The sequence below is a fragment of the Equus quagga genome, chromosome 5 (assembly GCF_021613505.1).
Source record: "Equus quagga isolate Etosha38 chromosome 5, UCLA_HA_Equagga_1.0, whole genome shotgun sequence".
In the NCBI taxonomy this organism is placed as follows: domain Eukaryota; kingdom Metazoa; phylum Chordata; class Mammalia; order Perissodactyla; family Equidae; genus Equus; species Equus quagga.
This window is the reverse complement of record NC_060271.1, coordinates 46648632-46672139: the sequence shown is the minus strand read 5'-3', so window position 1 is coordinate 46672139 and position 23508 is coordinate 46648632. Positions and strand designations below refer to the sequence as shown.

The window sequence follows — 23508 nt, the reverse complement described above, 5'->3', positions numbered from 1 at the left end:
ACCTGTCCCAAGCCCACCCTGGACCCACCAGCCCAGCCGTGGGGGGATCACACACGGAAGGGCACCGCCCTCGGTCCTCAGCAGCCTCCGCCCTCCCCTCCTCTAGGTGCCAGGTGCCCTGGGGGGTGCAGCTAGCCCCACCTCTCCCTGCCCGGTGCTCCAGGTGGGCCTTACGTCGGCCCAGGTGTGTAGGAGGGAGGGGCCTCGGCCCAGGCTGGGGAGGGAGAGAGCGGTGAGCTCAGGCGAGGAGACCCTCTGCTTGTCTGGGGGACAGGAGGGCAAGCCTAGGTCCCCCAATGCTTGCATATGTGTGTGTGTGCATGTGCATGCACCTGTGTGTACCTGTGTGTGTGCACCTGTGTGTGTGCGTGCACCTGTGTGTGCGTGAACCTGTGTGTATGCACCTGTGTGTGTGTGTGCACGCACTTGTGTGTGCGCACATGTGTGCACACACGGCACATGGCTGTGGGCCAGGCCAGAACTCACGCTGCTCGCACTGTGGGCCCACGTAGCCAGCCTCACACAGACACAGGCCGCTGGCAGCATCACAGCTCCCGTGGTCTGTGCTACAGTTGCAGGTGTGGCTGCAGTCAGGTCCCCAGTGCCCACTGTCACAAGCTGCAACAGAGCCCGGGTCACCCTATGCAGGCCCAGCAGAGCCCAGGGGCACCACAGCCAGGCCGGGGGCATGGAGCCTCCTGCCGGCCCCCAGTGTCTCGGGTCCGGGGTGGAGACTTCTCTAGGGTGGGTGGGATGCTTGGACAAAGGGCCGCTTACCTCTCTGGCAGCTGAGGCCGGTCCACCCAGGGGCACAACTACAATGCCCAGTCGCCGGGTGGCAGTGCCCATCATTGGCACAGGAGCACCTCATCTGGCAGCCGGGCCCAAACCAGCCAGCGGGGCAGGCTGCAGGCGGAGGGAGGGTGAGTGCAGTCAGGCCAGGCACTGCCCGCGGGCCCGGGGAGCGCAGGCGGGGCGGAGGTGGGGCGGCACGCACTCACCGTCCTGGCAGCGGCTGCCCATGTAGCCGGGGCGGCACAGACAGGCTCCAGTCTCAGGCTCACAGGTGGCCCCGTGCTCACACGCCGGGCAGATCTCCTGGCAGCCGAGCCCCCAGCGGCCCTCAGGACAATCTAGACCCCACAGCTAGTCAGTCTCCCTGTGTGGCATGGCCCTGACGCCCCGTGCCATGGCCCAGGAGCGGGAACCACTCTTCCCATCTGAGCTAGCCCAGGGGAGGGACAGGGGCAGGCCATCAGAAGCCCCAGCCCCTCCTCAGGCTGCAGGGCGCCCACCTCGGGAAGAGCTCCTGTCCTAGGACGGCTCAACAGGCAGAATGGGGCTCCATCCGAGGGGCTGGGACACCCCACGCAGTCAACAGGAAGCCCAGGAGGGCAAAGCACAGGCCCTGGGAGTGCAGGGGGCTCTGCCAGCTGACCTGTCCCCATGGCTAACAGGGTCCCAGGGGGCCACTGTGTGAGCACGGCCACTCAGGGTAGCTGCAGACCACCCTGCCAGACCCAAGGGTGGTTCAGTATGGGCTCTTGGAGCTTCTGTGGAGGGGCCTGGGGTCTGCAGGGCTCCAGGCCAGGGGCCAGGGCTTCCCAAACACGGCCTAGGGCTGGAGTCCCCAAACATAGCCCATGGCTGGAGTCCCATCCCACAGGGAGGTGAGGGGGGCACCTCAGGACACAGCTGCCACTCACCTGCCCCACAGTCGTCCCCGGTCCTCCCAGGAGGGCACAGGCACTGCCCCGTGACCCGGTCGCAGGAGGCTCCCCAACAGGAGCAGGAACCCGAGCAGTTCACGCCGAACGTCCCGCCCGGGCACTCTGCAGGAGGGAGCATGCAGCGCCTCAGCCACCCCCATGTGGAGCTGCTCTCCTCCCCTCAGGGCCCTTGGCACCTGCCCCTTGCCCCAGCAGGGTTGCTGGACACAGCCAGGTCCCTGGGTGACCAGGGCAGCCACAGGAATGGGCAGGGGACAGGGGATCCGGGGCAGGGTGGCTGGCCTGTGCTTGGTCGGCAGCCAGTGCTTGGGCTGACCATGTGTGAGGGAGCAGTGGTGAGGGGCGGCCTGGATGGGCAGGACCTACGGACAGGCTGGGCCAGGGGCAGTCAGAGGGCAAGGGCATGGCTGAAGCAGAATTCTGGGCATCCAGGACCCTGGAGAGCAGCCGGGAGCAGGTGGCAGGACAGGCTCTGCCCTCCTTCCTCCTACCCTGGTCAGCCTGGGGAACCCTCTGCTGGTCACCTTAGTGTCCTCTCCACTGCCGAGGAGTGACAGCATCCTGGGAACAGTCCCAGGGCAGGGCCTCATGAAAGAATGTAGGTGCCATGGAGCCTCACCGCCACCACGAGAAGGCCCGCAGTGGCTGCTCCGTGGCCTTGCAGAGCCCCGGGTGCTGGAAGCCCCTGAGCCCGTCCACACTCCTCAGCCTGCCCTGGCTGGACAGAAAGGCCCGGGGATGGAGAAGACCCCTGCCTGCTCCAGTGCCATTTGGCCCACCCCGAAGCTGCTGGAAGGAAAGCTCTCCCAGGCCCCCGAAGGTGTGCACGGCACCCATAGGGGCAGGCTGCAGGCCCATGCACCACGCCTGAAGACGCAGAGCCCACTGACCACAACACTCGGGGTGCTGGGAGCTGAGGACGCGTCCTGCCTAGGGGGGGAGCATCAGCCAGATGGGGCGGGGACCCAGACCTGGGACCTTCCAGAGCCCAGAGAGGGGCTCGGGGACAGAGGACATACCCCGGGAACTCTTGTCATGAGGGCCCAGACCCCAGAGGCCCCCGCCCACACCCCAGCCCAGGGCACAGGCACATCGAGAGGACTGCAGGCGCAGCACACACGAACACACTAGATCATTGTGTGCGACTCAAGTGCACGCCCTATGCACTCACGTGCGGCACATCCACGTGCACTAGGTGCAAATATGGCCCCCATGTAACACGGCCCAGGGAAGGGAGACTCTGCGGCACAGGGTGAAGCTGTCCCGCCTGGCCTCAGGGAGCCCCCTCTTCACTAATTGGGGGCAGATGCCCGTTTGGGGCAGTAACACTTTCCAGAACCAACGACAGCGGGGAGCCCACCATTTCTATACCCATGTGCCATCTCCTGTGGCTCCTCCTTAGGGCTCCGGAGGCTTTTAAAGAAACAAGGAAAAGAATGAATGAGAAAATCAGCAGGGAAGGGTTGGGGGTCTCAGCAAACAGGCTGCGTGGGGCAGGCAGGATGTGGCTCTTCTGGGGAGAGGCCCCCTTGGGCGTGCAGGTGGCGGGGGAGGGCGAGCAGCACATATGTGTGTGTGTGAGTGTGAGTGTGTGTGCACTCACATGTGCGCGTGGGTGGGGGTGGTGTGGGGGGCGTGGGGAGAGAAGAGAGTCAGGAGGAGTCAGGAGAAGACCCAGCCCTGTCGTGTGGGTGTTACTCATTACGGAAAACAGATGTCCTCACAGGGCAGGTGGGGCTGGCGGGCTGGGCCAGCCTGGGTTCCAAGCCCTACACACACCCCTCCTGCACCAATGGGGCCTGAGAGCCCTCAACAGGAGCACTCCTGGCGTTTCCAGGACCACCATGCAGGAGGGACCTGGCCTGGGTGCAGAAGGAGACTCCGACCCTTTGGCTTGGGCTGGGGGTGGCCCCACGCCAGTCACACCCCAGACCCCCACGGCTCCCACTGCTCCGACTGATAAACCTGGACAATGTGTGCAACGCAAACCAAGGGAGGTCCCAACCCGCCTATGCCCTATCAGCGGGGGCCACAGCAGCCCTGTCACTCATGGTGAGGGCCTGTCCCCTCCAACTGCCCACGACATTCAAATGTGGGGCCCCCAGCCTCCAGCCCTGCCCACCGCTCTGTGCCCACTCATACTGCCCCCAGGCCTCGGCATCCATGTGGACAGCCTTCCATCACCACCCATGCCCAGTGCCGGCACCGCGAGCCCAGACTTCACTCTGAGCCACCACCACCAGAGGCAGCTGGCTTTGTCCAGCTCACTCAGGCCATCCAGAAGGGGCTCTGGCACCCCAGCATCAGCTCAGTATGTTCCCATGGAATGAATAGGTGAGCGAGTGAGTGAATGACTTCGGAGAGGCATCGACCCCTTCTCTGGGCCGGGCCCTGGGCACACACACCAGCTCCCACCTGAGCAGCCCTCTCAGGCACACAGGCACAGACAGCAGCTGCATCGCTGCTGGACCAGGACAGCGACACGGCAGGTAAAGGTGCCCCCCACCAGGCTGCAGGGCTGACTTGGCCTCCAGCTTGCAGCTTCCGGTGCCCAGTGCCCATCATGAACCCCACGACCTGCACCCTACCCAGATCCTGGACACAGAGGCCATCACTCACCTTGGTCACAGTCCTTCCCGCGGTAGCCAGCCGGACACTGCTTCCCACACTCACCGCTGACGGGGTCACAGGCTGCGCCCAGAGGGCAGGCGCACGTCTGCCGGCACCCCAGCCCAAAGGAGCCCGGCTCACACTCTGCAGGGGGCGAGAAGAGAACGGCCTGCAGGGTTCAGCCGGCCCTGGGGCCCTCCCCCCACACACCCCTGCACTCACCGTCCTCGCACCGCTCGCCCCTGAAGCCGGCCTTGCAGGAGCAGCTGCCGTCCCTCCTATCACAGGCACGCGTGTTCTGCTGCTCACACCGGCACTCCTCCGAACAGCCCGGCCCGAAAGCCCACGGCGGGCAGGCTGCACCCACAGAACCGTGAGGGGGCCTGCGCCCTGCATGCCAGCCCTCCCCAGTCCCAGGGCCTTCTGCCCCCACCTCCTGAGCTGCATCCCCGGGACCAGCACGGAGCCGGCCCTGTCTGCCCAGCCACCGGTGCCCAGGAGACTGGGACACTGTGCCCCCCCTTACAGACGAGAAACAGGGTTTCAGTGAAGTGAAGGAATTTGCCCTGGGTCCCACCACTTCCCAGCGGGAAACCCTCAGGATCCGGGTTTCTCTGCTCAAAATAATCCTTTTATGAGGTGCTGCAGAGAGCTGCTGGGCTGGAGTCCGCTCCTCGTCATTCACCTTTTCTTCACCAGCCCACCGCCCCTCGCCTCCCGGCCTGTCCATGGACTCCAGGGAGGGTTGACCCCACTGGGGCTCAAGACTCACCCTTGCTGCCAGGAAACTCCAAAGCCAAGATAAGCCCTACACCCCAGAAGCTTCCGGGGAAGGTCTGCCCCTGCCTCTGCCTGCAGCCCACCCATTGGCCCATTTGGGGCTGGGAAGCCCCAGGAGGCTGGGAACTGTCCACCCAGACACCCTAGAGGCCAGAGCAGCCCAGAGGATGTGGCTTTGAGTCCAGAGACCAGGGGTGGACCCCACATCCTAGCCAGGGAACTCACTGAGCCCCGTGTCCTCGTGTGCAAATGGCAAAGAGTCAACACATGCTGGACCGCGTGCAGGAAGGCACAAGGTGAGCACTCGGCCATACTACAGGCCGTCCCTTCCACCCCCCAGACACAGGCAGCCAGCAGGCAGCAGGACTCACTCAGGTGGCAGAAGCGGCCGTAGAGCCCTGGGTCGCAGAGGCATGCCCCGTAGAGACGGTGGCACCGGCCCCTGTTGGCGCAGTGGCACTTCTTGCGGCAGTGCTTGCCATAGAAGCCCTTGGGGCAGCCTGCGGGAAGGCAGGGCCTCTTGAGCGCCCCCCGGACACAGCCCCCATGCCCTAGGAGATGCTCCAAGGGGCCCCAGTGCCCAGCACATGAGCCAGGGGTGGTCTGGGCCTCCGGGGCACAGCGGGAGGACTTTGGGGCCACCAGTAGCCTGAGGACCCTGCATCCCAGACAGGGAAGGGCCCAGGGGGTGGGCGTGGCATCAGGAGGGCAGGGCAGGCACAAGATGAGCCCCATGGACACAGCCGTCCACCCTGGCTGGGCTGTTCCACTCAGGGTCTGTGGCCTGGAAGGTGGCCAGGGCAGGAGGCCAAGCATGTCCTCAGCACACACGTGAGAGATGCATAAAGAGCTCGTCCAGATAGACTGAGTCTGACCCACACCTACAGCATCCTGACTCCTGTCCCTTGGTGTCCACCTAGCCCAACCTCCAGACCTCAAAGGAGGAAGGACACACAGCCTCAACTGGCCAGGGTCCCAGGCCCAACTCAGGCACCCAGGGCTGGGAAGGCCTTCTGGCTTTCCTTCTAGAAACGTCTCCCTCTGGTGCAGTCCTGCCCCAGTCCTGCCTACTGAAGGGCTGCAGGGGGCTGGATGGTGACCCCAAGGTATGTGAATGTCTCAAGGGTCTGGTGGGACCATCCTGGATTATCCAAGATGGCCTAAATCCCACAGGTGTCCTTGGAAGAGAAAGGAGAGGGAGGCTGGAGACAGGAAGAGACGGAGGCCATGGGAAGATGGAGGTAGAGACTGGAGGGTTGTGGCCACCAGCCCAGGATACCCGGAGTCTCAGAAACTAATACAGGGGCCCAAGGAGCCCTTCCACCCCTGAACTCTGGCCTGCCAGGCCTCTCTTGGGACTAACCTCCTCAAGCTCACCTGCACAGGTACCTCGTGCCCACGGGACCCCAACTGAGACCCAGGTCTCGGGCAGCCACGCCACCTCACAAGCAGAAGCACTACAATGTGGGCCTTTATCCGCCAGGAGTCCCTTGGGTCTGTTCAGGGCCCGTCACACACACAAAGCTTCTAACAGGCAGCGGGTTCTCAGCCCTCAGCAGACCAGGAAGGGCAGGGATGCTGACCAAGCCGAGAAGGCTGGCCAGAGCGAGGACTGGACCTGGGACTTCAAACCCTGCTCTGCAGGGCTCACACGGGCCACCCAGAGGCACTGGGGACACGTTCCATGGACTGCTACCATCTACCAGCCAAGGCGGTAAGTTCTTGATAAGTTAGCTACATTCTCCAGGAAAAGAGGCAGAATTTTAAAGTTCTAAAGACTTAAACATGAGGCATTAGTCACCTGAGAAACTTATGCATGTGGACTTTCTAATTCCTCCAGAGATGCTGAAACTTCAGAGTTAGAAAGGACACTGGTGTCATCCCATGCAGCCACGGGCCGAGGTGCATCCCTTCTGCAAATCTCACTCAGACAACATATAGCTCTACTTGAATTCTTTCAGGAATGGGGAGCTCACTACCTCACAGGGGAAACCATTCCGAAAGTACTATTTTTCTGTCAAGTCTTCACCACGGCTATAGTTTTGCTGTTAGTGCCATTGAGTCAATTCTGACTCCGAGCACCCCATGGAGAGCAGAGCGGAACCCCGCCCCATCTTTCTGTGCCATCCTCTCACCCTCGGTGCCTAGCACACAATGCTCTTTTATGCACCTTTGGCGCTATATCAGACAATGTTCTGCTTCTATTCACAGGGCTTTCCCGGCCAGTTTTTGGGGGAGTGGCCAGGTCCTTCTTCCTAGCCTGTTTTAGCCTGGAAGCTCCGCTGAAGCCTGTCCACCGTGGGGACCCTGCTGGTATTTGGAGCCTCAGTGGCAGAGCTTTCAGCATCACATGCAGCTACCACAGCGTGACAACCCACAGATGGAGGGTGTGGTTCCCTGACAGGGAAACGAGCTCGAACTTGGGCCACAGGGTGAGAGTCCCGAGTCCTAACCACTAGACCACCAGGCTTTAACGAGGCCCCAGGAGAATTAGCAAACAACGAACACTCCACGCCTCTCTGCTAAAGGGCCTCACCTGTGGTGCCCTCCCCTCCCACGGAAGGAAGGTACCAGGAGAAGCGGAGAGGGGAGCAGTGAGCTTGTGCCTCCCGCCTCCCCTCCACCCCAGGGACAATCCCGGGGGGACAGGAGGGACTGCACCCACCGTCCTCACAGTGGGCTCCGCTGACACCCGGAGGGCAGCGGCAGGCCCCCGTCATGGGGTCGCAGGTCCCGCCATTCTGACAGTTGCAGGAGAAGCTGCAGTTCTTGCCAAAGGTGTCTGGAGGGCATGCTGCAGGGGGTGACAGGGAAGCACAAGGGTCACCAGCCCGCAAAAGGACTCTGGGCCCAGAAGCCCCTCCAGAGACACCGAGACACCTGGGGTGTGAGCCTCCCGTGTCAGAAGCAACTGCCCAGAGCCACACCGGTGACTCGTGCCTGTGCCCCCACTACGCACAGGGCAGACATCACTAATCAACCACCACATCCTCCCTCTGAGCTGCGACACAGCCACCTTCTCAACCAGCACTTTCAACAGGCAGAGAAGTCACTGCGGCCCTAGGGACCAAACCGCCAGTACAGCCCTGGTCGGGGGTCATTGGGAGGGGAGCAGAACAGGCTCCAGACAGAGGCTGGGAGAGCACTTTCCAAATGCTCTCCAGCTACCAGTGTCACAGAGTCCGGGGAAGTAGCTGCCCCATCTGGAACACAGGCACGACTGGCCACCCACCAGCCACTCTGCGCAACCCCCCATCATCTCAGTGAGCTGGAGGCTTGCTTATCACTGGACCAGCTGACGGTGACATCCGAGAGTGGAGACCCCCCGCCTCGCTGGTTCCCGGGGCCTCCAGGTGCCTGGAACCGAGCCTGGCACAGGGCGGGCAGTCAGCAGACTCCGAATGGAGTGAATGAAGGCCTGAACGGAGGGCCCCGCATGGACGCCCTGCCCAGGGCTAGCAGAGGAGAGAAAACAAATGGGCTCCCGCGCGTCTGGCTCATGGCCCCTCACCCCCACCCACAGCAGCCTCACTCTCATTGCAGACGAGCCCGGTCCAGCCCTCAGGGCAGTCGCAGCCTGGCAGGCCTGGGAGGCAGGTCCCTCCATTCCTGCAGTCGTCGCAGGTCAAGCTGCAGTCTTGGCCAAAGGCGTCATCCAGGCAGACTGGGGGCAGACCAGGAGGGGCTCAAAGCTGGACCCCTGGCCACCAACCCCACCAGGCTTCAGGCGCATCGAGGCTAGCTCAGGGCCTCAGGCCAGAGAAGGGGGCACAAGGGACGTCCTCAGCCCATGAAGGCCCCCAAGTGGGCGAGGTGGGGTGCAGGAGCTGGATGCCAGGGCCTGGGAGGGCCCTAGCCAGGAGCTTGGGGCCCCATCCAGCCCAGGCTCAGCCCTGGACGTGCTGTGCAAACTGAGCAAGCAGATTAACCTCTCTGAGCCTTGGTCAAACAAGGCCATCGAAGAGGTCCTTCTTCATGCCCAAGACTGCAGGGTGAGCAGCAGCCTGGCCCGAGGGGGCACTGGCTGTCTTCCCGGAGACCAGAAGCCACAGGGCTGGGCCCACTTCTCACCAAACTTCTCCGCCAGCGTGTGTTCACCCCGGGCCTCCGCCTCCTCCTCCTCAGCCCCCACGTAGTCGTCTTGGAAGAGATGGGGCAGCTCGTCCCGGAGCACCGCGATGTGCGGGAGGGGCCGCAAGAGGGGCAGCTGGCTGTCCAGGTCCACCTCAGGCATCTCCAGGGCTGGGCAGGGGCACAAAGGCCCCTGAACTCCTGCTGCCCACCTGCCTTCCCGGGACTGGAGTCCCCTGCCCCTGGCTACCCAGACGGAGCTCAGGGCCTGTGCCCCACCCCATGGGCCCTCAGCTATAGCCTCCACCACCTCTCCTCACCCTGGTCGCCAGAGGTCGTCCCAGCTGCACCCCTGACCCTAATTCTCAGGACAGAGAAGGCTCTGGGCCCTGAGGACCTGGCCCATGTCATGTCCTCCCCAGCTGTCCTGGCTCCTGCCCTGGCCATAGGGATCCTGAGCATGGGGGGGTGGGGGTGGGGGGCACAGGCGCAGCTCTCTGCCCCTCTGGACACTGTCCTCAGTCCCAGGGACGATGTCCCTTCTCTCATCTGGGCAAAAGAGAAGCTGGACAACGGGGACCCCTGAGTAACACTCTGCCCTGAAGGATGCCCGTCCAGCCAGCCCCTTACCCCACCCTGCTGCCCCCAGCCTGACCCACTGAGGTGGGGTCCATATAGACGGGATGGTGGGTGCAGGGGCTCCGGGAACAGATGCCATGAAGGCAGGGGCATGGGGCACCGGGAGCCGGGGACCCCTGCGGGGACAGGGGGGGACTCACGGATGCAGCCCCTGCGGTCCTCGTCCAGCCGGTAGCCAGCCTCGCAGGAGCACTGGAAGGAGCCAGCCAGGTTGGTGCAGTGGTGCTCACAGCTGCCACGGCCAGAGGCACACTCGTCCACATCTGCAGGCAAACGCGGGGCTGCTGTGGCCTATCCTCCGCAGGTCGGGGACGCGGGAGGCTCCTCCCACCCCGGCTCTGGCCACCAGACTGAGGCCTGGTGGACATGCCTGCTTGGCGATGCCCACGCTGCAGCCATCCTCCCGTCCCCAGGGTCAGAGTGAGGGTGGACACCCTGCCCAAGGGAGGCCGGCCCAGCCCCGGGAAAGTGACCTGTGACCACAGGTAGGGGAGCAGGAGGGCAGGTCCACATGCCCTGCAGACAGCAGGTGCTCAAGCAATGCCCAGAGGTGAAGCAGAGCAGCACCTGAAGCAACCCCGTGTCCCTCCTTGGGGTGGCCCTCTCCCCTGGCCACCCCAGCTGCCCCCCAGCCGGCCTGCACTCACCCTCACACCCGCAGCCATCGGTGCTGAGCCGGTAGCCAGCATAGCAGCCACACTCATACCCGCCGGGGCTGTTGGTGCAAACCTGCTGGCAGCACGGCGAGTCGGCACAGTCGTCCACATCTGCGGGCACACACCCGAGCCCGGCTGGCACCCAGGTGCCCACCTGCGCACACGCCCTGCCCACGCCCACCAGTACATGCACACTTGCACACAGTCCCACACACGGCCACACACGTGTGCATGTGCACCCACGTACGCTTCTGGTCCTGTACACAGACACAGAGAGGACAAACGTCACGGCCCCAAGGCCACCCCCTGCTGTGGGGGCCAGATGGGGCTGGAGGGTGGTGTGGGGTCCATGTTGGAGGCAGGGTCTCCCCAAGAAGAGAGGACTCTCGCACACCACAGCATTTCGGGTGCTCCTCTAAGCACATGGGGATTTAACTAAGTGACTGAGCAGAGCTGGAGGAGGCGGTGCTGATGGACAATGGGGTGTGCCTGGCGGGGCCTCAGTGGGGGCTCTCGCCAGGCCCACCCTCGGACCACACCCCTGGCCCAGGGCAGAGAGAGCAAGACTGGGGGCTTCCACGTCATGGCATCAAACCAATCCACAGACTCGGGGCAGCAGCGGGTCCCTGGTTCGGGGGGATGGGGCAGTCTGGAAGGACCCGGCTCGCACCGATACAAGTCTTCTGGTCCTCGCCCAGCTCGTAGCCGCGGGGACAGGTACAGAGGGGCCCTGTGCTGCTGTGGCTGCAGCCGTGGGAGCAGCCGCCGTTGTCAGCCTCACAGCTGTTCACTATCTCCATCTCGATCCCTGTGATGAAATCCACCACCAGGATGTGGGACAGGGTCTGGGGTGACCCCTCCACCTAGCGTGGTCCTCCCCCACCCCAGCAGCCAGCCCGGGACCCCCAGGTCCACTCTGCTTGGAAACACAGAGCTCCTGGGCTAGGCAGGTTCTGGAACCTGTGCCCCGCTGCGGGCCCCCCATGCTCCCCTGCCCTCCCTGGACTCTCTATCCTCCCCTGACCTCCCCAGACCCCATCATCTTCCCCTGACCTCCTGGGACCCACTCGCAGCTCCCAGGCTAGCACTGCCCTTGGCCAAAGCAAGCTGGCAGTCCGTGGGAGACCGGGGAGTAGTGCTGCCACCCCCAGGCACCTCCATGCCCCATGGTGCCAATGCCTGCCCAGTGTCCACTCACGGTAGCACTGCCGGCCATCGGCACCCAGCTCATAGCCTGCGTGGCACACGCACTTAAAGGACCCATGAGTGTTGAGGCAGCTGTGGGCACACTGGGCCAGCCCCATGGCACATTCATCCACGTCTGGATGGGAGAGATCAAGGGGAGAGCTGTGGACCACTGGCCTGGGAGATGCGGCCCCCAGGGGTGGTGCCTGGGTGTGGAGGGGTCCTCACCAGAGGGTCAGGGCTCGGGCCCCCTGTGCCAAGAGGGGGCCACCCAGTGCCCTCTCCCACCTTCCCGTTCCATGGCTCCATGACTGGGGCCGGCCCTCTGAGCTGTGTTTTCATCCACAAGTTCGGGTGCAGAACCACACTCCCGCCCAGGCCGAGGAGGGCATAGCTGGAAGTCTGCTCTGGAGCCCCACCAGCTTGCACTCGGGCCCCGCCAGCAGCTTTGCCAACAGGCTCCTCCTCTCTGCACCCACGGTCCCTCAGCGGCGCCCACCCTACTCTCACCAAGCCGTGTCCAGGGCCTGGCCTTTCACCACCTGCCTCTGGGGACAGGGGGAAGAAGCACATGGCCGCTGACATCCAGGTGCGTTCCCACAGCTGCATGGCGCTGGCTGTCAGGACCTGAACCCTGGTGTCCCCGACCAGTGCTTCGGTCACATCCCCTAAGATTCCCTGGGATGAAGAAGTTGACCCTAAGCCCGTCTCCTGCTGAGCCCACCGAAGCCACCTGCACCCAGAGCGACAGGGGGCGCCTTTCACTTTGGCAACGATTCCTAAAATGCTCCCTCCTGGTGTTGGTGACATGTGGGATCACTGGGCTTCTGCAGCCTGCAGGCCCCATCTCTCTGACCGCTGCCTGCCCTGGACACACCCCCATCTCCTTAGAGACTCGCCCAAGGGTGACAGCGATGCGCGCAGACCCCTCCCTGAGGCTGCTCATCCCAAGCTGTGTGTAACAGGAGTCGGGCACCAGAGAGTCCTGGGAGGGGTAACTAACAAACACGCACAGTCGCCCAGCAGACACCTTGCGGCCAAGGACACAGAAGCACGTTCTAGAAAGTGGCACCCAATTGGGATCTGGGTGATTCTAATGTGCGTATTCACAAACAACCCGAAAAAATAACTGGAAGCCAACATGGGGATGTCATCCGGGCTCAGGGTGATGCTTCCTCAGCTCTTCTGTTCCCCTAACGAGCAGGTACTACTTAGATAATACAAGAAATATTCAAAAAGCAAAAAGGCCACCTGAGCTCTCCTGCTTGCTCCGGCTGAAATGAGGCTCAGGCTGGAAGCAGCTCATCAAGTGAGTTCCTGCCCCTCCTCCCCAGCCCCCTGCTGCCCAGCCGGGCCCCTGGCCCCCAGTAGAGGAGATGAGCCAGGGCATCACCCCAGGTCAGCCCTCTCGCACAAGCCGGTGCAGCAGGACCCGGTCCCTCCACAGCTGACCCTGGGGGTGGGGCCGGAGCATGGGTAGGGGCGTCTTACCTTCACAGGCCTTGCGGTCAGCCGCCAGCCGGTAGCCCGCGTGGCACTCACAGTGAGCGAGGCCCCGGAGAGCTTGGCACGTGTGCATGCAGCTGCCATTCCGGTCCGTGCACGGGTTTCTCCCTAAGGTCACAGATCCAGAGGAAGGGAGGCAAAGGGGAGAGGTCAGGGTGGGAGGCAGGGGACTCTGTGGACTCGGAGTGCCTGTCCCAGGGCCCCTCATGAGGCCCCCACCTGGCACTCTCGCCCCTCCTGCTCCTGTGGGTCACCCTCCTCCCAGGTGTGGGTGCCCCTGAGATCCCCCAAGAGGACTCAGAGAAGACAGCAGGGCGCCGGCCAGCTCCTCCTGCACCTGTTCTCCCAGTTGGAGCCGAGGTGCCCAGCTGGCCCCCAGGTCCATCACCCCTTGCCACTCTGCCCCCACTGCTGGCCTCAAGCCCACACTCACTCCTGGCTCGGGACCCAGGAGGCTAGGCGGGGGGACTCTCTCAGAACCTGCCCCACCCTGACCCCCCATTTCCATATCTCAGGGGGCCTCTGAGCCTGCTCCGCCTCCTCCATCAGCAAAGCCCCCTCTTTCTGTGACAGGCAGCCCCGAGATGCCAGGGTAATTTGAGAAATGGGGCCTGGCCTGCCTCCTCTGCCCAAGGGCCAGGGCCTGGGTCCCACACGCCTGTACCAGCCCAGGGTGGGCCTTGGACCTGAGGGACCTGCCGGATGCCCTTCCTGTCTCTCCCATACCTGAGCTTCTTGCCCCCACAGATGTGCAACACCAGAGCACAGCCAAGGGGGCTCCCTCCTAACCCGCGCTGGGGGCTGGATGATGCCCCACCACCTCTCAGCAGCCCAGGGGCCTCATTGCCCCTGGGCCCTCCTGCCAGCCCCAGCAGCCAAGGGAGGGGGCACGTCCTGCATGTGCCCTGGCTCCAGCTGCAGGGTCCCTGGAAAGACCTATGGGTCCAGAGAGGATGGGGCCCCAGGGCTGGTGGCATACTCACGGACACAGCGCCTGCCATCCTCCTGGAGCTGGAATGTGGGCCGGCACTGGCAGCGGTGCTGGGTCACCGTGAGCTGGACACAGTCGTGCTGGCAGCCGCCATTGCCCACGGCGCAGGAGTTGATGACTGAGGACACGGAGAAGAGCCCAGGTCAGCCCAGGAGGACGGGCAGGCCCAGAGCAGGGGATGACCCGGGACCACCTCCTACAGGAAGGCTCCAGGATCCTCCAGGCCACACTGGGCCCTTCCTCCTTTCCATCTCTGCCCTGGAAGCAGGGCTTTGAGAGGGCGACACTGTTGCTATTGGTCCACGGGCCTGGCTTTGCTTCCCGGCCCACACTCAGTGTAGCAGGACCATGGTCCGTCTCTGGATCCTCCAGCCCCAGCCTGCCCGAGGACAGGCATAGAGAGGCCTCGCAGAGCAGACTGCCCACCGCAATGGAAGCCCAACGCCACCCAGTACAGAATGCAAGACATCAGGGCCCCACTGAGAGCCAGGGCATCCAGGGCTCACAGGCCAAGCAGGCTAGCAGGCTCGAGGAGATGGCAGGCCAGCAGGGGGTGGTGGAGGCCCAGACATTGCCCTATGTTGGTCATCAGGCCAGGGTGGACGGGTGGCATGGTCGGCCATCGTGGCCCAGAGGCCTGGCCCCCAGCTCCCAGTGGACCAGTGCAGTTCTGCCAACCCGGGCCCTGCCCCCTACTTGACCTCACACAGTCCCCACTCCTCCTGGTGGCCATGGGGAACAGTACTCAGTGAGACCTCAGAGCCAGGAACCAGCATCTCAGTCCCAGGAGGCAGGGTCCAGGCCTTCCCACTCAGGCCCCCACAGGATCAGGCCTTGTGGGTCAGGCTGGCTGAGTGGGTGCCCGTGTACCAGGTGGATGGGCTGGAGCCATGCCCGAGGAGGACGCGCTGGGTGAGGGTGGGCACCCCGGGTGGGTACTGGGCCTCCTGCAGCTCTGTGAGTCTGGTTGGGGCCTCGAGGTTAGGGAGGTAGTCGGCCCCTCCTCCGAAGCGAAGTGGCAAGAATGTGCCGTGTCTGTGCCCCAGGAGGCACGGCCGACCGCCCAGGCCTGGACCTGGGGCAAACCTGAGTCCCGTTACTCAAACACTGCAGCCACCACGGGACCAGGCTTCACCCCGAGATGCCACCCGTGTTGTCATCACAGACCCTGGGGGACCGCCGGCCTCGGCCCAACCTGCGAAGGCCGTTCACTGTCATTTTGTGTAGCAGCCAGGACCAGCACGCCTGGACCCTCAGGGAGCAGGAGCTCGGAGGCCAGCAGAGCTGGGAGCAGCCACAGCATCCACACACAGGGGACGTGAATGGCCTCAGGGCTCTGGGGAGGCCTCGGCCACGCTGTCTGCCAGAAGCAAAGCTTCCTTCAAAGCAAGTTTGTTTGAAAAAAGCCAAACACAGCACTCAGGTCACTGCCGCGTTTCCCCACGTGCAGCACGCGGGTGGGGAGCCGTGCTTAGGGTCCCCTCCGGGGGCCAAGCTAGCCCTGCAGGGGTGGGAGGATGCCCAGAGGTGGTTGTGACAGCTCTGTCTCCTGGCTCCACCCAGCCCTGCCACGTAGGGGGAGGAGCAGCAGAGACTCGAGGCCTGGGCTAAACTGAGGCAAGCAGGGCAGCCACCAACTCACGTCCCCGTCAGACTCTGAGCCCACTCTCCACCCACGTACACCAGGCTCCGACTCTGCACTGACCTCCAAGGTCCCGCCTGCCTCACCTGAGACAGCTCTGCTAAGCCACCACATCGCTCAGAGGCTCAGAGCACGACCTGAGCTGGCCCCACTCCTGCGGCTCTGTTTGTGTTCCTGACACCCTCATCCCTGCTCAGGACTCCTAATAGGAACCAGAAGCCCTTCCTGGCGCGGCCAGCCAGGCACAGAGAGAGAGGCTTGGAGCCCGGGCAGGCAGGCCGGCTGGACAGGCACCGTGGCCACAAGGAGGACTTGGGGAGCTGTGCAGTGCTGAAAAGGAGCCATTCCAGATGGGCAGACCCCAGATGGGCCCCGGGACGATCCAGCACCAGGCCCACCGGGAGAGAAACCACAGACAGGTGGGCGCAGGTGGAGGGGGTATGGGCCCCCCATGCAGCCTCGCGCCCTCCCAAGTCCGTCTCTCATCGCTCTGCACAAATTCTACCATTCCAGATGCTCCCAAGCTGTGCACAGCAGGCGCCAAACCCAGCGTCGTCGTGCACGTCGTGTGCCACGGATTCCCAGAAAGCTGAACGAGACAGATTTTCTTAAGCACTGAGCTGTGTGGCTGAGGGGAGGGCCAGCCTCTGTGTGCCCAGTGCCCAGAGCTGGTGGTGAAGTTTCCAGGCCCCCAGGTCACTATGAGATCAGGCCATGAGACCCATGTCCCAGTGACCCCTTCCCTGGCAGTCATGCAAGTCAGGACCACGCTCAGACCTGAAGCAAAGCTGAGAGCACCCATTGAAAATGGGAGATTAGGGCTTCCACAGCCCCTAATGGCTTGAACGCTTGTGTCCCCCTAAAATTCAGCCCCCAACGTGTCTGCATTTGGAGGGGGGGGCTTTTATGGAGGTAATGAGGTTAAACGAGGTCATAAGGGTGGGGCCCTGATCCAACAGGACTTGTGTCCTTGTAGGAAAAAGACACAAGATCTCTCGCTCCCCTCTCTCTTTCTCCCTCTGCCATATGAGGACACACAGAGAAGGCGCCAGGAAAAAAGCTCTCAGGGGGAACCAAATTGGCTAGCACCACGGTCTGGAACTTCCAGTCTCTAGAACTGTGAGGAAATAAATGTCTGTTGTTTAAGCTAGCCAGCCTGTGGCATTTGTTACAGCCTCCTGAGCTGACTAAGACACCCTCACTCCCTAGTTTGCAAATCCCAGGACACGGGGCCTCAGCCAGGGGTCTAACAGAGCTGGGCTGCAACTCCGCCTCCTCCCAGGAGCCTCAGGGGCAAGGCGTCCAGCACACCCAAGGGAACGGGGCCTTACCTGAGCAGACACTGGACCTTAGAAACAAACGTCCTACAGGGTGCAGGGCCTGCTTGTGCCAGTTTGTCCCCCATCCCAGAGGAGCAGGTGGCAGCACCTGAGACCCGGGCACAGATTCGGGGCAGCAGGTGCACCTGAGTGCCATGCAGGAAGTGGCAGGTGCCGGCTGTGGACAGCCGACCTTGAGGGCAAGCCTGTCAGCCATGGGCCAAGCCCACCAACCCACTCTGCTCCAGCCGCCAAACCCAACCAGGCAGTTTTGGGGCTGGCTTCACGAGGTTTTGCAATCACTGCCCTCAGGCTGGCTTGGTTTCTAGGTCCCAAGAGCTTCACACCATGTGTGGTCAGTGGCCACCCACTGCCTTTCCTTCTAGGAAGCCATCTGTTGGGGACAGGGCCAGGATGGCAGGTCAGGAAGAGGGTGGCCCGCCCGGCTCAGCCAGGAGGGGAAACTCACCTGGGCTCTGCCCACCCCCGGGTCCCCAGGCAGCTCATGGGTCACCTACTGCTCTGTCTTATGCCTCCTGCCCCATCCCCCACCCCCGGGATGGGGCTTCCGTGCTCCATGGGAGGCAAGATCAGCTTGCAGCCATGTAAGCAGCCATCCTTGCCCACGAGCCAGGGGCTGGCACTGGACCCCAACATCACAGACTGCACACCACCAACCGGCCCCCGCTCCTCAGTCCCAGCCCGAGAAAGCACCAAAGATAGGCCTTCAGCACAGCACAAGCGGGCACCCGGGACCAGGCTGTGCTGGCCGTCCTGCCCAGCACCTGCCCGCCTTGGGATGAGGCACTCAGAGGCGTGAACCCCAGGCTCTGCAGCAGCCCCTTGGCGCCCATCCCCATCCTTCACTCCTCCCCTGTCACCCAACCCCACACACGCCTCGGCTGGAATCCAGCTCCACCCTCCTTTCACACCCGACTCTAACCCCATGGCCCGCCTCCACGCGCGGCCCCAGTTAGCCCTCGCTTCCTCGTTGGGTTTCTGTGCCCAGCCCACAGTCTGCGGCCACCCCTGGCTATCCTGGCGGGGGGGAGGTGGGGGGCCATGCCACCACGTCCTGGGTGCTGGCAGGCTGCATTTTTGGGGTCCTGGTTTCAGGAAAAGCCCCCACTTCCCAGGGCAGACTCGCAGGATGGGGCCGCCCTCCCCTCTCCCCGTCCTGCTGCCTGTTTCCGTTCGAAGGGGATCAGGAAACAGTCAAGGAGCTGCATCTGCAGTCTTGCACACAAGTCTTGCTGTTTCCATCTCTCTGCGGCCTGTGGTTTTGGTACCCGCCCCATGCGCTGCCAGCAGCAGCCTCCAGGGGACCAAGTGGCCTCCCCAGGGTCTCCTCTCCAAGGAGTGGAGGGAATAGCGGGCTTGAGGGCCCTGTGCAGCCCCCACGGGGAGACCCAGGCCTGAGGGGAGTGTCTGTCCTGAGGCCACACATCACACCATGGCAGAGCCCTAAGGGAAGGAGTGGCTGGGGAGACCCTCCTCATGCTGTGGACACAGTCAGGCCCATCTGACTCCAGGGACAGGGGACATGGGAGAGGCAGCCAGGCCACCAGGGGCATGCATGCTGACAGCAGAGTCTTCCCCACCGCATCTGTCCAAAAGGCCCGACAGGCCTAAGGCGAGGGGAGGAGGATGGAGAGCCCCACTCTTCCAAGAGGCCAGTGCAGGGCATTGGCCTGGAAGGACCCCATGCTGCTTGACCCAGTGACATCCTGGTTCCTCAGACTGGCCCCGGGTGTGTTGCTCACCCTGGGGAACATGGGGAAGCAGCCATGTCCAAGGGCAGGGTCCAAAAGGGACTACTGGGCAGGTGCCACTGGCTCAGAGTGCCCAGTCGCCCAGAGGAGGAGGGCTCCCCAGCGCCATGTTGCAGACCCAGGAGCTGGTCTCCTCTGCAGGTTCACACACTGGTGCTCTGCAAGGTGCTGAAGAAAAGCAAGAATGACGTTCCTACACATGTCACCAGCCACTGCTCTGCAGGCCCCATTTTCCACAAGTAGGGGACAGACGGAGTCGGCTCTGTGCCCCTAGGGTGAGAAGCAGGGTGCACCAGCCCTGGGCCACCCCAGAGCCTGGGGGACACACCTAGGAGGGCCCTAGGGCACCCCAGGATGCCTGGCTGCTTCTGCCTCTCCTGGGGCCAGGCTGGCCAGGGGGCGGCAGGGTGGGACACTAGGTGCTCAGGGGCCTTGGGGCCAATGGCAAAATCCTTCTTGCATATTCTCACTTTTAATAATTGAAACCTTTCCTGTTTTATTTCTCTAATTTCTTTTGCAAGGGAGGGATGAAAAAAGGCTGTGTTTTTCCTGTCCTCTCCCTGCCTCAGAAGCTAATTTGATGACTGCTTCAAGGCCTCCTTTGTGTGTTTTAAAGCACCCCCTCAAGCCTGCCTCCTTTGAGGACTTTCCAGATCCCTTAGGGCCCCATGATGTGGCACCACCCTGAAAGGTCCAGCACACAGGGCAATCCCGCCCTGTACCCTGGAAGGCTGTCACATCCCTGCGGGCACTTTCTCCACACCCAACCTCCAGCATGTTTATCATCCTCACACCAGGCGGCCAGGGGCAAGGAGGTGCCTGGGCCTGCTCCCTGCCTGCCTGCAAAGCTCCAGGAGAGCTCAAGCACCCCTCCCACAAGGGGACCCCAGCAGGCCCCGGGGAGGGTCCAGAGTGGCTGTACCCCAGCTGTGCAGCCCGCCCCCCTGGCCTGTGTGGGCGAGGGGAAGGTACAGAGCGCATGGCTCCCAGACTGATTCTTCCTATAACGTCTGCTGAGGCCCAGGGCAGTCTGGACTCAGAAGGTGCCACTGTGACCCTGGACAATGCACTGGCTCCTCCCACACCCTGCACGCTGGGAGTCCCAGAGAAGCAGGGAAGGCCCCACACCTCCCAGTGGCGGGAAGTTCAGCCCCACCCCCTCAGAGCCCCAGGAGAGTCCAGCAGCCTGTAGGGGCCGGGCAGTACCCTCCACCAGCCCCGAGTTGGAAGTCTGTCTTCCAGGATCTGAGATGCCCGGCCACCCTGACCCACCCCAGGTCAGCACGTCAGGTCCACTGTGAGCTGGGCAGGGCCAGGGCCAGGGGCAAGGCTGAGGGGCATCCCTCCCGGGCTTCCCGAAGCCAGCAGCTCAAGGCCACTACCAGTCCCTCCAAAACTCTGAAGGGCCCCCTCCCCTTCACATGCTGTTCACCCGTCCCCACCCAGCCCTCCTCCTTTCTGGCCTCTCAGTGAAGGCCACCAGCAGCACAGATGGGCGAGACTAGGGAGATGGGGAGGGGGTGTCCCAGGCCCCTCCCAGGGGCGTCAACAGCAAGAAGGGAGCACTGGGCACTCACAAGTCCCCACCTGGCCCCCCAGACCGGCCCCGAGGGACACCCTTCTCCAAAGAGAACCTGCCCCAGAGGAGAGGTGTGGGAAGGACACCTGGGACGCCTGGGGGACCAGAGAACCCCAAGGCCATAGTCCACGGCTATGGGCTCCAGGAGCTCCTCTCCCGCCCCAGGAGGCAGCAGCTGGGGGCTACACCCGTGTCGTATTTGTCTGAAGCACATCACAACATTCCTGCATCTGTTTCCACTTTCGGACCCAGAGAAACTTCACAGGCCAGTTGCCTCCTCCCGAGCGGCGGCCGGGACATGTGCGAGTGTGTGCAGGGAGGGCCCCCCCACGGCTGGCAGGCCGCCCTGCCACATGGCAGCAAGGCATGCAGGAAGAAGGCGCTCAGAGCCCGCCCGGCCGCTCTGGATCCCCAGGGCAGAAAGAGAACCACTTCTACACAGCCTCCCAGACACAGTGGCCATCAGGGAGGGGTCAGTCTTGTGCCTCAGGCACCTGTGTCCAGAGCCAGCCAGGAGAGGGGCAAGGGAGGGTGAGGCGTGGACACTGACTGCCCAACACCAAAGCCCTGGCCTCTAGCCCCTCCACCCTCGGCTTCAGTGGCCACCTGGTGCTCTCCCCTTCTCTCCCCATAACTCTCCCCAGCAGGCAGGGGCAGGAGTCTGTGGCCACAGCGCCTCCACTGAGCCCATTTCTCACAGCAAAAAGACCCTGCAGAGGAACCAAGCATTGGCATCCCACTTCTCAGTTACCCCTTCTCTGTTATCCCCGCCTGCCACAGCCCAATCCCCTAGTCCCTCGAAGCTGGGGTGGGGGGATTTGGGTCCAGGAAGCCCAGCTCTGCAGGCCAAGGGTGGTCTCACACTGCCCCTGCCCCAAGCCAGGCCTTCTGGCCAGCATCCCCCACCATCCAGTGAGCATCTGAGACTCCCCTGAGGTTGGGGACAGCACAACCAGGCCCGGGTCCCTGCTGACCCACCACCGCGGCTTTTGCTGCAGAGGACCCTCAATAGGATGGCGGCCCAGGGGCTCCTCCCCAAGTCATGAGAGGCCCTCCCTCCCCCGCCGGGGAGATGGTCTTAGCACCCCAGCAGGATTCAGGTGTGGCTGCAGAGGGTGCTCAAGGTCACAGGGGCCCAGAATCACAGGGGCCAGCTCCGGCATGGCTCAGGACACCTTCTTTCACCTGCCTGAGCCTCCCCCATCAGAGTGGAGCTGGCAAGGCCCAAGGCAAGCCAGCCATCGGGCTCCATGCACACCACACTCAGCAGGATGGAGCTGCGACAACAGCAGCTGTCGCTGAGCCGGTAGGCTGCAGCAGGCCTCTCAGCCCAGGAGTGCAGGGACCAGGCCGAGGTCGGAGGAGGGGCGGCCACTCCCGAGGCTGCAGGGGCACTTACCCAGGCAGGTCCTGCCGTCTGCGTGGAGCCGGAAGCCAGGCCTGCACTCGCAGAGGTAGGAGCCTGGCGTGTTCACACACCTGTGCTGGCAGCCACCGTTGTGTACTTGGCACTCATCCACATCTAGGCAGGGACACAGGGCCGAGGATTAACAGCCAGTACCCTGTGTTAACACCACCTACTCTGTGGTGGCCCCAAGACCCCCAGCTCAGCCCCCTCACTGAGGACATTGCCCTCAGCCCAGATGCCAGGGCCCAGACCCAAGACCCTCCTTCTCAGACCAGGCCTGCAACACTCCCAGAGCCCCTCACCCACGCCTGCCGAAGCAGAGTGGAGAGAAGGCAGGGCCCATCCCCGAGGCCTGGCCGGCCTGCTCAGGAGGAAGAGCCACCACCTCCGGGGCAACCAGAATGTGGGGAGCAGCCGGGGGTCAGTTGAAACGTGGGGAGCAGCCGGGGGTCGGCCAGAACACAGGGAACAGTGGTCCAGCCAGTGCAGTGGCTGCGGGGGGAGCAGACTCAGGTCAGGGGACGCCTGCTTCCTAGTGCCTTTCCAGCCTGAGCGTGGAGCACACACTCATCGTAAGGCCAAATCCAGAAATGCTCTCAGTGCAACCCAGCCCCTCCTTTGCGGCCCACGAGGCCAAAAGGAGAAACCGCTACCTCATGAGACGCCCCTGCGCAGGCTTCAGAGGAAGAGCCTAAGAGAGGGCAGGCCAGGGGGTACGTCCTGGGCTGAACACTGTCCCCCCAAAATTTATGTCCATCCAGAGTCTCAGAATGTGACCTTATCCAGAAAGAGGGTCTTTGCAGATGTCACTAGTTAAGGATCCAGATGAGACCATCCTGGATAAGCAGGGCCCTAAATCCAGTGCCTGGGGTCCTGGTCAGAGACACGCAAGGAGGCAGAGGCTGGAGGGAGGCGGCCATGAGCCAAGGAGCACCGGCAGCCACTAGAGGCTGGAAGGACCAGACAAGGAAGGGTCCTCCCCAGGAGGGTTCAGCAGCAGTGTGGCCCTGCCGACACATCGATCTCCGATTTCCCGCCTCCAGAACTGGGAGAGAACAAATGTCTATTGTGGTATTGGTTTCAGTAGCCCCAGGAAACCAGTGCAGGGGGTGTCATCCTGGGGTCCCCCCATGGGCTCCCTGTGCCAGGGAGACAGGAGGCCAGCACAGCAGACCTCCCAAGCACAGGACCTCGCGGAGGGCCTAGGCACTGCGCTTCCAGGAGGACACTCCACACCCGAGACCACGGGATGACCCGCACCTGCGCAGGACACGTGCTCCTCCCCCTGGCACCACGGCTCAGGCCACAGGAAAGTGACTAAAGGCCAGGGAGCTTCCCCAGGAGCTGAGCTGGGAGGTGCAGGGGCTGGAAAAACCTCCCCAGGGCTGGAGGCCCAGGGGGCTGACCCTCAGGAGGGTCACCTCCTGCTGCAGGGACGCAGAGATATCAAGAAGGTTCCGGCTGCCTCATCTCTCATCCCTCCCTCCAGGCCCACTTCCACCAACCTGGGCAGTGACTGAGGTGGACAAAACAGACCGGGAGGAAGGCAGGAGGCAGAGGCTGCCTCAGACATCTGTGTGCAAGGATAACGCCAGGAGGGACCTGACTGCCCAAGAGACA

General features: G+C 63.4%; 1 protein-coding gene across 13 annotated transcripts in view; it reads right to left on the bottom strand.

The window, feature by feature from the left end:
• Positions 1–23508, bottom strand: part of MEGF6 (multiple EGF like domains 6) — a 101671-nt gene that overhangs the window by 9145 nt on the left and 69018 nt on the right. For 11 of the 13 annotated variants that reach the window (XM_046661921.1, XM_046661920.1, XM_046661918.1 and 8 more), the window contains 17 exons: positions 21880–22002; positions 14161–14286; positions 13163–13285; positions 11685–11807; positions 11157–11294; positions 10478–10597; positions 9971–10093; positions 9192–9362; positions 8632–8784; positions 7786–7914; positions 5492–5620; positions 4563–4697; positions 4350–4484; positions 1707–1832; positions 1002–1133; positions 778–906; positions 487–618 (listed from right to left, as the gene is read on the bottom strand). In XM_046661921.1, the coding sequence (XP_046517877.1) occupies positions 487–618; positions 778–906; positions 1002–1133; positions 1707–1832; positions 4350–4484; positions 4563–4697; positions 5492–5620; positions 7786–7914; positions 8632–8784; positions 9192–9362; positions 9971–10093; positions 10478–10597; positions 11157–11294; positions 11685–11807; positions 13163–13285; positions 14161–14286; positions 21880–22002 (2247 nt within the window). The remainder of the gene's footprint in view (positions 1–486; positions 619–777; positions 907–1001; positions 1134–1706; positions 1833–4349; positions 4485–4562; positions 4698–5491; positions 5621–7785; positions 7915–8631; positions 8785–9191; positions 9363–9970; positions 10094–10477; positions 10598–11156; positions 11295–11684; positions 11808–13162; positions 13286–14160; positions 14287–21879; positions 22003–23508) is intronic. The other 2 variants (XM_046661912.1, XM_046661917.1) reach the window with 2 other exon arrangements.